The following is a 12,447-nucleotide window of genomic DNA, read 5'->3' on the forward strand; positions in this document are numbered from 1 at the left end:
TCAGAGCCTCAGCTCCATCACTGCGTGTCAGCTCACACAGTGGTACCAGCTACAGCAGCAGAACTGAGCCCGGCAGCCTGCCAGCGTCAATCCACTCCTGCTCTGCAACAGCTTCACGTGGGCAACCTGCCTTCTGCCTGAGCACGGAGGTGCTGGAGCCTGGTGTGGCACCATGTGGGAACCAGACTCCTCATTTGAAGTACCAATGGTACCCTAATTTCCCACTGGAGTGGAAACAATCCAACCATGAACCTGGATAACATCCCATTATCACTGTGCTTTTTGTATATTCATCATTCAGCTTCCCCACATCATCCCGTTTTCAACCAGCAAATCCATTTGCTACTTTAAGACCTGGAAGGGAACAGATATTTGGAAGAAGGCACAGCTATTTTGAAGTAGAACAAGCACACTGATTTAGTTGAAGGAACTATCACAGTTTCACTGTAAACCATAATCTCACACATGGAACTGGCCTGAGGCTTCTCTGTGGATCCCTTCCTCCTGCACACTGAATGAGCACAGCTACACAGCACGGCCTCAGGACTAAGACTTTACAGAAGATGCCATCACCTGAAACCTGTAGAGGCTGCCATCTGTCTTAAGGGTGAGGTTCTTTGGCTCCTGAAGAGGGTAGATGTATCCGTATTTGACAAACAGGTCCCCGAGGTGCAGCGCCTCTGCAAATGGAGAAGGCAGACGTTTGGCTTGCACAGGAGCACTGCACTGGAAGCTACAAGTGAGCTGCTGCTTGGGAGTGAGGAGTTCATCTGAGAGGTTTTGTCTATGGACACCTTCAAGTTTTAGAATTTAAAGCCTCAATTTTTACGTTTCTACCCACCTTCCTGCGGGATCTGCAAGCGCTGGAGAATCCACTGCAATATGTCATTACCTGCAAAGCAAAGAACATGGCAGCTGCTTGAAATCTATGGGGGAAACGAGACCTCTCCAGTCCTCACCCCTCGCTGTGCTCTGGATCCCACCGACCCCTTCTTGTCAACATGCTTTAAAACCCACCATGCAAGAGAAGTGATAAATACAGAGATAAAGAGATGAAATGCACTGCTCCCGCTGTCATTCAGGCTTTCTCCTGGCCAAGCAGGCATCAGTCCCTGGGGGAAGGAGCCTGAGGCAGGCAGTGAGCTGAGGATGAGTGTGCAGAAGCACACGTGGCCTGAGCAACAACACCTAAACCTTCATCGCTGGCTTAGAAAGGACTTGAGCAACGCAACAGCTTCCACATCCAGGGAAGGTGAAGTGCCCCTTGTTTGCACCATCTTGTCTTCGAAAGATTCACTGCAAAGTGTCTCCAGGCTCATCGAGCATGGTCCTGCCTCAGTTTGAGTATAAGAACAGTGACAGGTCCTCTCGAATCCTTCAAGGAACACGGCTTTCAGTGCAGAAGGGATGTCTGAGCCTCAGATCCAAGTTGTAGTGGTAAGGGGAGATATCAGTGGGAAACAAGGTTTCTCCATTCACACTTTCTCTCTCCCAGTTCTTTTGCTGGAGTGAGACCACAGTCAGCACAAACCTCCAGCACCCTCCTTCCCTTTAAACAGTGCAGAAGTGCCCTATTCCCTGATCAGTTATTGGGCTTCTCCTCCAAACATCCCCTAGGATTGCAGACAGAGGTGTTGACCTTTCTCGACATTGCAGCGATGACTTAACTTTCTAATAGGGCTCAGGGCTCTTATCCTACCGCCCGCTTCCTGAAATAGATGAAATTAAAGGATTATCTCACCCCTCATTTCTAGGCAGCTCTCTCCGCAAGCACTTTCCCCCAAAGGTGCACCTTTAACTTGGTCTTTTCTGTTGTGAGCCACTTTCCTGCACTGAATTTAACCACTTGGCTTCCTGCACATGAAGAGCCAAGCTCTCTTCAATGGGCCTGTGTCCACTGCTCTGACGTTTTCACCATCCCCTCGCTAAACATGAGTCACTGTTTTGCAACACCCAGAAGCCTATATATATATATATACACACACACAGCTTGCACAGCACTAAGAATATCATCATTTAGATAGTGACGGCCACCATGCCAAGAGACTGGAACTCACCTGCCTATGAGAAGTTGACTAGAATTTAGGAGTTATGCAAGAGGGAACTTGCAGCAATTCTGGTTGAGGAACCAGGCTGAAGCAGACCGCACGCAAAGAGGATGAGCATCAAGGGACACCTTCCCTCCACATCATCTAGCCAGGGGCTTTTAGGAAGTGGTGTTTTACATTGGTCAGACATCAAGAGAAGTACTTGTTCCCCTGCTCTTACCGGAGGTGGCACATTCTCTTCAGTACAGGGGAAGCTTTTCTGCAGGGCTTCCTTAACTCACTGACAGCCAGGGAAAATAACAGTGGGGAAAACACAATCTATTCGGCCAAGTTGTATCTGGAGTTGCCTGGATCAGAATCACTGGTTTCAGGGAGAGATTTTGTCCTTTGAGTTCTAAAGTGCTGCAGCAAAACTAAAGTAGAAGGAGGAAATTTTGGTACGGCATCTCTGAATATCTATAGCAAAGGATCCCTCACAAAGGCTGGAGAACAGGGAAGCAGAGGTCATGATAATGCCCTGTGAAAGGAGCTGGCAGGCACAGAAGAGGCTGTGCTAAGAGCTGCTCTAATGCCATACGTGACACAGCACAGCTCGCTGGCTGCTGCTGCTTCAGCCTGCCTGAAGGAGGAAAAGCTGCCATTGACAGGCAGAGAAGTGGGCTGATGAGTATTTTGCTCTTTTCCTGTGTATGAATGAGAATTATTATTAGCAGAAAACTCGAAAGGGGAAACTAATTGTTTATTGCTCATTTCTGAAGCACTAGCTTTCAGTCTGACTCCAGGCTGCCTGTTTCAGTTGGATCTTAATATTTATCTTGATTTGTGATTCAGCCTCACTGGGGATATGACAGGTCTGGAGGCTGAAGCACCTACTCACCTCTATGCTAAAACAAAGCAAGGTCACTTGAGTTAAACTCACAGGAGACAGCTAAAAGGGCACGATTATTAATCTCTGTGTCTCTGATTCAAAGAGCTAGGAGTGAAATGAGACAGGAATGAGAATGAGATAACGGGAGCAGGCACGGCTCAAAGGATGTACAGCAGATATTTATTGGGATATATCCAGCATGCAGCCAGGCAGTGGTAACCCTGGAGTCCTCACGCAGCCGTTCCCTGACGGACCTTGCCCTGGTGCAGCTCTTACCTGCCACAGCATGTGGGATGTTGGTGATCATCACTCTCTGTGTCTGTGTCTTGATGCCCGTGTCTGGATTCTGCATCTCCATCATAAGCGCTTCGATCTGCAAAGCACGAAGCAGATGGGATGTATCACAGGAGCCCCAGGACCACTGAAGCTGTGGGCAGCATCCCAGAGGGATGTGCAGTGCCGTGGCACAGGAACGGATGCAATGGCCACAGACCTCCCGAAACCTCCCCATGCCATGAGAGGTGCCACCTCCAAACCATGCCAGCTTGCACACAGACTCACAGTGCCACTTCCCCCTCCTACAGAAGGCACAAGCACAGGGTTAGCAGATGAGGGACAGGATGTAACCACCCCATGAAAGCTGAGCTAACAAGAAAGATCTCTGAATCTCTGCTAGCTATAGATGTTCTTCTCTGGTGCAGAGGGCTGTTTGCCGGGGCACTAAGGAAGAAGAAATAAACCTGTGCTTCTATTGCACTTGTAGATACTGCCCCATGCCCCAGGAACATCAGCAATATTCCTCAGCCCCGTCTGTGGGCAGCAAAGCTCAGTCCCTCTGGGGCAGGGCAGAGACACACCATCCAGAGCAACTCCTCCTGTCTGACAGCATCCTCCATCCCATCAGGAAGCCCTGAGGGATGCTGATGACTTGTTCTTAACAGATCACGTTATGGAGGATGAGCCTCACCCTCAGGGCGAGAATTCTTCTATTTCTGGTTCCAAATTACCTTTTGTTTTTAAATACGAAGATTTTCAAAGGTATTTTCCTCCTCTTACAGTGGACTTCTTACCGGCAGCATCCCAAAGGCACGGCAGCCTCCTGGTTGCACTTGGGATGCTCCACTCGGATGGCTGGAGTTGGGGTATGCTCCTCATCTCCTCATTTTAGAGGACCTGGCTTTGTAGATGATGCTCTTTTGTCTTCTGCTTCCAGAGGCACTAAATCAAAGCTGGTCCAACAGGATGAATTCGGTCTCTCTGCACATTCATTCTGGGGCAAGGCTGAAGCTTTTTAATGAGGATTAGAGGATTTAACGAGTGTGACTTGATGACACTCACACATAATGGAGGGTATTGTCTTCACAGGCACCACAGTGACTTCAGGCCTAAGTCTTGCCAAGCTCAGGGAGGATTTAAGCCTGTAGTGACAGGATGCACCCTGGGCTTGACAGGAAAAATTGATTTTCAACTGGTTTTAAAGCCAGCGTCAAATGAATACTGAACCAGAGCAGCCTGGCGAGATTTCACACCAATATCTGGATAAATACTTCTATAAAACGATTTAAAATAGCAAAACCAGACCCAAAGCAATGGAATATGAAGACTTTTATAGACGTTTGAAGTGAAGCCCCAGTTTCAGCCTCAGCAGGTTCAAGGCTGGGTATGGAGTGATGGCTGTGCAGGGATGAGCTGAGGCGGGATGCTCCAGCAGGCAGGGCACTGATGCAGGACTTGTTCCCTGCAAGCAGTACAGCACACCCTGCCCGTTCCCTTCCCGGTGGGCTCGACAGATGGGTCCTTACCAGTGGAGAGCAAGGAATTGTCTTGGAAACCCATAGCAGGATGTTTGCTTGCTTTGCTAAGGGCTCCAGCATGTTTTGTCAGCAGGAAAGTGATGTTTGGTTTATGTTCTGCAGAGCCAGAAGACACTTCCTGAAGGGTGATGGGTGGAAAAGCACAGAGGTAATAGCAGCAGGAGGACAGGCTCTGGGGTGAGCTCACCTCCAGCAAAGAGCTACCACGATGCAGGAGCCCCACTGAGGTCTCCATTCAGAACAACTGGAATCCCAGCACAAAAGATTGGTCCAGTCCCGCCTGGCCAAGCACACAGCCCCTCCCCAGGGCTGCCTCCATGTGTGGGACAGGGACAGGGAGGATGGGATGAGGCTGAGCTTGGCTTAAGGCTCAGCTTGAGCCGTGTCCAAGGCCCCACTTAAACAGAGCAGGAGCCTGACGGGCAGCTCCTTCCAGCAAAAACACAACTCGGATGCTCACGCACCTGAAAGCACCCAGGCAGGTGAGGGCAGCAGCTTGCTAAGCCCAGAGATGGAAGCCAGGCTGGAGAAGCCCCAAACCACGCTGCAGACCCCACGCTGGTCCCTCCCCAGCTGCGGTGCTGCCTCGGGAGGAGCCATCAGGGACCAGCGCAAGGAGGAGGCAGAGGAACAAGGCGAGCGGCACCCGTCAGCCCTACCCACGAGCTGTGAGCCACGTGCAGCCATGGAGCACAGCGAGGAGAAGCGCACGGCTTGGACTGAAATAGCACCACTGGGGAGCACAGCCCTGCCCGGGGCTGTGCTGAGCTCCTGCTCCACCAGCTGATGCCCAACAGGCCACATCCTGCCTGCTGGGGCCCACACCAAGAGCTTGGGCTGATTCGAGCTCTGCCTGCATCTGGCTATGTGCATAGAACCAAAATGCATTTCAGAGGCTTCCTCCCTGTCCCAACAGACTTCTGTGCCAATGTTCTTCTTACCAAGACAGTTAGGAGAGGAGAAGAATAGAATAAACCACCCTAAGTGTTAGTCATGAGTATTTCATGGATTGGAAGGCATTGCAGGGCCTTGGAGGGGGCTCTCTGATCCCATCATGGGTCAGACACGAAGCTCTGCATCCAGCCTGAGTCATGCACGTACCCAGCACTGCCCATCATTCATCCCTAAAGCAACCACCTTTCCTGTCCCCACATCCGATGGCTGCTGGAGAGACAGCACAGCGGGAACCCCTCCATGTGCTGGAGCCAACCCATGGCTACGGTGACGTGCCAGCTGCTGGCAAAGCACAGGCTTAAGCAGTTAAAGCTTCTCTCTAGGATTTTAGCTCCTCGTGGATCTAAGGTGCTCGCCGGATGCATGCTGAGCATCCCCAGCTCCCACCAGAGGCCACCTGTAAAGCTGCTCTGTGTTTTAGGATGTGGATGTCCAAACCACGCTGCCACGGAACAGCCCAGGGTCCATACACGGCTTCCCTAAGGTCTGGAAAAACCAGAGGAGGAATAAAAGCAGAGATGAGAGCTACAGCCTTTCTGTGACCAGCCCAGAGCTCCCCTTCCCAGTGCTAACAACAGGTCTGAGACTTGCAGAGCACCAGAACTACTCAAACCTCTCGCTGCTCGCACTGTGAGTGGTGCATGGTCCCTAACAGCAATTCCCTGTGTTGTATCAGCTCTTCCCACCCGAGGAACTTGGAGCACATCGCACAGACTGCAACAACTGCTGCTGGGGTTGTTTCCCAAAGCACACGGCTTCTCCTCTGCACCTTGAACACACAGCACCAAAGAAAACACCTTCTTTACTTCCTCTAGCATAAAAGTACAGGGCTTGTATTGCCAAGATCATGCTTTAGCACTGAATAGCCCCAACTTTCCCCCATGGAATCCTCCCTGGATCATGGGCGCTGCAGGAGAACCAGCTACAACCCCAACAGCAACCAACTGGACTTGTCACTGGAAATTCAGTTAATTCCACTCAAAAGGATAAGCCACGGGCAGGAGGGTGGGTGGAAGGGAAGCTCAATGCTGCTGATACCGGTTGTACTAAAACTGGCTTCACTCTTGAATGAACGCTATGGAAAAACACCAACTGCTTTACAAATCACACATCACACCCCAGCGCGGAGGCAAACATCTTCCCACTCCTTCAAGGGTTTTCTGGGCACAAATACACTCGCTGCTGAAAAAGTGGGAAATGATTTGGCCATGCTACATCCCAAAAAGCGGACGCACGTCAGCCCCGGGAATGCTGGACCAACCTGAGTGGCCCAGTGCTGCAGATGATGGGGTTTTCCCCTGGGAAACAGCACCGTTTTGAGGGTGTTTGGGGGGAAAAGGATGGGAGAAGGAGGAAATGTGTCAGGAGAATAATCCAGCCAAGGCTAAGCCACAAAACCAAGCACAATGACAGCTTTATTTCCTCCGGGAGTTAACACGTTGTCCCCCAGCCCGAACCCCGGAGCTCTGCAACAGGTCGTGTCCGCAGACCCGTGGGGCTGCCCCCCTCGCACACCCAGCGGGGCCGCGGGGAGCGCTGTGAACACCGGTCCCCCGCTCCCGGAACACCGGGCACCGCATGGCGCCGCCCGGATGCAGCCCCACCGTGCCCGGAGGCGCTGCCCCAGCCCTCACCTTTTTGAGGAAGGCCATCCGCGGCCGGTGGCGCTGCCCCTGGTCCAGCCGGGGGACGGTCATGGTGCCGGAGCGGGTCCGGGCAGCGGCGGCCCCGGCCGGGTTCACCTGCCTGCGGGCACCCGCCACCCGCCACCGCCGGCTCGCCCGGCCGGGGGCGGCGCCAACGCTGCGCGCCGCAGCCAATCAGCACCCGCCGCTACACGCTCATTTGCATGAAGGCGGAGGGCGGCGCCAATGCCGCCATCGGGCGCTAGGGGGAGCCCGCTCGGCGGGGCGGGGCCAGGGCAGGCGGGGCCTGGGATTGGAATTGGGAATTGGAATCAGGATGAGAAGATGGGGCTGATGGAGGTGTAAAGTCGCTGTGGAAGGTGCTGGCTGCCTGCAGCTCCCCGGGTGCACCCACCTTAGTAGTCACACTGGCAATGGTCCTTACAAAAGGTGGTGTGGGGCAGGAGGTGGTTCCCCTGGAGAGGGAACAATCCACCCCAAAGCGCTCCTGGGTGCGGATCTGGGGCTCCTAAGGCCCAGGGTGCCCAACAATGGGTGCCCAAGACACAGTGGTTGGGCTGGAGCAAGCGGTGCTGCAGCATCTGCTCCGTGCACGCCGCTCGGTGCAGCTGTGGGTGCAGAAGCCGGATGGGTGGATCTGGGGTGTTGGTGTCACGGCAAAGCCACGTGGGAAGTTGTGACTTCCCACAGTGGAAGTTGTGACTAACAGCGACCAGAGGAAGACCACGGGACTAGAGCACTTCTCCACAACGGGGCTGTCTCGTCTTGATGGCAGCACTGGGAACCAACAGCTCCGTTTTCCTGGTTTCTTTGGAAAATTCCCGGGAATTCCTGCCAGCCATGTGGGCACGCTGCCTTGTGCACATCACACACCTACCCAGTGTGTCTATACCTCCCTGCCCAGGGAACGCACAGTGTGTGCTCCCATCGGGGTACCCGGAGTGCCACGTGTGCAGGTACGGAGCAGACACTGGCACCATGCTCCCCGTGAGCAGATCACCCCACACCATCACACACAGCCGTGTTTCCAGGTCACCCACACTTCCCAAACCCGTGTATAGCTGTCTCTCGGGGCAGTGCCCTCCCCACCACATTCTTTGTGACTGCTCTGACGTTACACGTGGTTTACACACTTGAGCAAAGCACGCTGGCTGCGGGCATGGAGCAGAGCGCTCTTCCCATTCACAGTAACACCCTGAAGGCAGGGGCTGCTTTCCCACGTGGAAGTGTTTTATCTTTATCTCTGCTCTTTCATCCCTCTGTGTGAGCCAGTGCTCTGCAAGGCCTTTCTCCTGTGTGTGCTCAGTCATTCCCACGTGAGATCCCCCCATGAGTCACAGCAGCTGCTGCCTCAAACACTCCTTTATGTCCGCAGTTTTTCCACCCTTCTCCGCTCCATGAGTGAACTATCACACGTAACCTCTGTCATGCCACATGTTAGTGCCAAAGCTATCATCTCACGCTTCAAGGCATCAGCTGACAGGCAAAAGGAGCAGAATTGTCTCCTAATTCAAGTGTTGAGGTGCTGTTTGGGTCTTTGAAACCAAGCTCGGATCCCGGTGTCTCCCTGAAACGGCAAAGGTGACAACGCCAGTGGCACGGACAGTGCTGGAGGCAAAGAGCAGGAGAGAGGGAATTCAGAGTGGAGCCAGAGGAGGGAAGGGAAAGGACAGTGAAGGCACACAGGCATTTTAGCAATGGTAGCTAAGACAAGTGCTTCCACGTCTGAGAGGCAGACACTGGCAGGAGAATGGGATCGCTACATGTAATTCTTTGGACACACCAGGGTAAACAGCACACAGAAAGATGTAGCTCAATTCCTTGGCTCGGGAGGGAAACTGGGAAATCTTATTATAAACTACAGCTGGTTCCTCTGAGCAGCTCTTTTCCTTCACTGTCCTCGGTGGAAGGACTCAGAAGTCCTCCAGGCGAGGTGCTGGCCTAAGGAAAGGGTCAATCACCAACAACTGCCTGTGCCCCATGTACTTAAAGGAATAAAAATGGTCATTCATCCCAAAATACTGACTTTAAAAGTTCTACTGAGGAATAGAGGCATCTTATTCATGAGAAACATTTGAAAACCTTCAGAAAGAACAATTATTTCCTTGCAGGACACCCAGGAGAAGTAGCTGTGCAGAGCTCAAGCTGAGGTGTGAGCTCTTCAACCTTGCTGAGCTCCAAAGCTTCTGGTGATTTCAAATCCTGCTGATCCCCACAGACACCCCCTGGAGCTCAGGTGAGGGGTTTTGCTTCCATTTCTAGTCTTCTTTGACAAGCTAAAATAAAGCAAATGGTAATTCTCTCTCCATTGCAAAGCTGCTCCCTCTCTTTGCTACAGATCTCCAATTCAGCTTTAACATCTGGAAATGACCCAAAGCACCGAACACAAGCTCAGAGATGAGCCACATTTCACCTGCTGCCCAGGGGAACCAGCTCAGCAGTTAATGCTCTACAACAGACCTGCCATGTGAAGCACGAGGTGTTTAAATCAGATTAGAGAGGCTTGTAAAGGGCAGACGCTTCTGGGGTCTAATCACAAACCCACACGTGTGGAAAGGAAATGATTCTCCAGTCCCTGCCAGAGTCTGGCTGATCGATGTGTGAGTTTGGCCATCAAGAAAGCAAGAGACTAACAGCAGAGAGAATGGAGAGAGCACCAGCAGAGCCGAGCAGAGTCACTGCTGACTTCTGGCTCCCCAAGTTAGTCCTGGCCTTCCTGCACCCCAGATAACCATAGAATCCCAGACTGGTTTGTGCTGGAAGGGACCTCAAAGCTCATCCAGTTCCAACCCCTGCCATGGGCAGGGACACCTTCCACTAGAGCAGGTTGCTCCAAGCCCCTGTGTCCAACCTGGCCTTGAACACTGCCAGGGATGGGGCAGCCACAGCTTCTCTGGGCACCCTGTGCCAGCGCCTCAGCACCCTCACAGGAAGAACTTCTGCCTCAGAGCTCATCTCAATGTCCCCTCTGGCAGGTTAAAGCCATTCCCCTTGTCCTGTCCCTACGGGCCCTTGCCCAAAGCCCCTCTCTGGGTTTCTTGTAGCCCCTTTAGGCACTGGAGCTGCTCTAAGGTCTCCCCTTAAGGAGCCTTCTCTTCTCCAGCTGAAGAGGAGAAGCTCTCTCTTTCAGTGCAGAAAGGTTTCCCGGGGAGCCCATTTCACCTCCCAGTGCCTGCTTTCCACGCTAAATGCAGCGCTATTTACAGAACCAGAAGCTTACAGGGACAGTCACACCCCGTGCAGGAGGTACGTGTAAATCCACCCGTGGTCAGTGCGTCATTAAGGCAACAGTGCAGAGCCCACAGGTCTCTTCAGCCCACGGAGAGTGTCCCAGCTGGGGCAAGGTCTGTTAGGGCTGAATTTTGTCCCTCTGTTCTCCTTGTGAAGCCCCCGTGAGCTGTGTTCACTGCGAATTCTCGCCAGTTTCTCTTGCGGGAAGCACTGCAAGAGGGAATCCCCTCCTGTTTGTAAAGATCACATTTCCTACGTGGTCGCCCCTTCTTCACACATCAGAAGTTGAATCATGCAACACAAAAGGCGTGCGGTGAGTAAACTACCTTTCTATCTGAGGAAACGGGGGACAGCCCTGAGGGGAAGGAAGGAGTAACATAAATGAAGCAACAAGAATGGTAATGCAAGCGTGGTGAGCAGAGGCTCAATTTCAGTATGCAGTTCCTTCCAGGAAGATTTCAAAGCAGTTTACTTATACATATATATAGGTAAACTACTATATATATATGAACTATAATAAACTATATATATAGTGCAAACTGTGGCATAGAGACAGACATGACTGAATCTCAGGTCTCTCAGCAAGGCAATGATAGTTAAAGCAATATCTCCAGAGCCCGTTGTCATGACTGGTAGGGCAGGAGAACTCAAAACGAGAAGCTTCCTTACTAGCCACATGGGAAGAGCTGCGAGCAGGAATGGGCAGCATTTGCTTCCCGTCACTCCTGGACTTTCCAGGGACAGGAAAGCCAAGGAAAGAAGTGGCAAAGAGGAAGGAAAAAAGCAGAACAGAGACCTTATGCACCCTGCTTAGAGATGAAGCCTGGCTGCTGGGGCAGAGGATGCAGCTGGGTTAACACCTGAGCCAGGACTGAGCAATTCGGCTTCCCCTGCGGAGCTGGATGACGCTGAGCCCACGGCAGCGTCCTCTCCAGGGAACACCATCATCCTCAGTGCAGGAACAACCCTTAAACAAGGGAAGTTTAGGTTAGACATAAGGAAGAAGTTCTTTACTGTGAGGGTGGTAAGGCGCTGGAATGGGTTGCCCAAGGAAGCTGTGAATGCTCCATCCCTGGCAGTGTTCAAGGCCAGGTTGGATGGAGTCTTGGGTGACATGGTTTAGTGCGAGGTGTCCCTGCCCTGGCAGGGTGTTGGAACTGGATGATCTTAAGGTCCTTTTCAAGCCAAACCATTCTATGATTCCCGCTCTGCAGCGCACAGGGGAGAGGAGCCAGGGGCTACCCAACCCTTGGGTGTTGTGGGCAGCTGGGTACGTGACATGGCTATCGTGTGCTGAGAGGGGCAGCAGGAAGCAGACTGGAGCATGGTGGTTGCACAGGACAGCTGGAGGAAGAAACCAGAGAGAAGGGAGGCATTAGCAAAGACACCAGGTAACCGAGTCCATGAGGAAAGCAAAGTGAAAGGTGGAAAAAGAGAAAGGGGAAAACTACCAGGAGAACAAGGAGCGAAGGAAGACACCTTGGAAGGAAGCAGAGGTAGCCCTAGAAAACACATATTTATTAAGCACTTGAAAATACTCTCTCTGTTTAACTTAGTAATGGATAAAAAGCTCCACTCTGTCCCTCACCCTGCACACAGCCCCCATGCAACTCCCATGCCCGCTGTTTGTCCAGCCTCAGAGCAGCAAAGAGGAAGCCCACGCCGAACCGTTCAACGCATTTTTAACCAAACTGCTTTCATTTCGCCCCGAGAACACAAAACCGCTTAGCTGGCAAGCTCCATCCTGCCCTCCATGACCAGGGGCTAACCTTCCCCGCAGCCTCCCGCCTGCCAGCAGCCCTACAGAGCACAGGACCCCCCATAACAGGGTCGGATTTCCCTCAGTGAACACACAATAAACACTGATTATGGACGTTAAAGCGCCT

At 52.5% G+C, this 12,447-nt stretch overlaps 1 protein-coding gene across 4 annotated transcripts in view; it reads right to left on the reverse strand.

Moving 5' to 3' along the window:
• The window catches only part of RGS9 (regulator of G protein signaling 9), a 42,206-nt gene extending 34,703 nt beyond the window's left edge, over nt 1–7,503 (reverse strand). For all 4 annotated transcript variants that reach the window (XR_003994414.1, XM_030506583.1, XM_030506581.1 and 1 more), the window contains exons 1-4: nt 7,319–7,503; nt 3,193–3,289; nt 842–892; nt 574–680 (exon numbers count right to left, since the gene is read on the reverse strand). Coding sequence is in view for 3 of the 4 variants with exons in the window: in XM_030506583.1 (XP_030362443.1) it covers nt 574–680; nt 842–892; nt 3,193–3,289; nt 7,319–7,381 (318 nt within the window). In the remaining variant the exon portion in view is untranslated. The remainder of the gene's footprint in view (nt 1–573; nt 681–841; nt 893–3,192; nt 3,290–7,318) is intronic.
• Between the last annotated feature and the right edge of the window lie 4,944 nt (nt 7,504–12,447).

The sequence above is a fragment of the Strigops habroptila genome, chromosome 14 (assembly GCF_004027225.2).
Source record: "Strigops habroptila isolate Jane chromosome 14, bStrHab1.2.pri, whole genome shotgun sequence".
NCBI classification, from domain to species: domain Eukaryota; kingdom Metazoa; phylum Chordata; class Aves; order Psittaciformes; family Psittacidae; genus Strigops; species Strigops habroptila.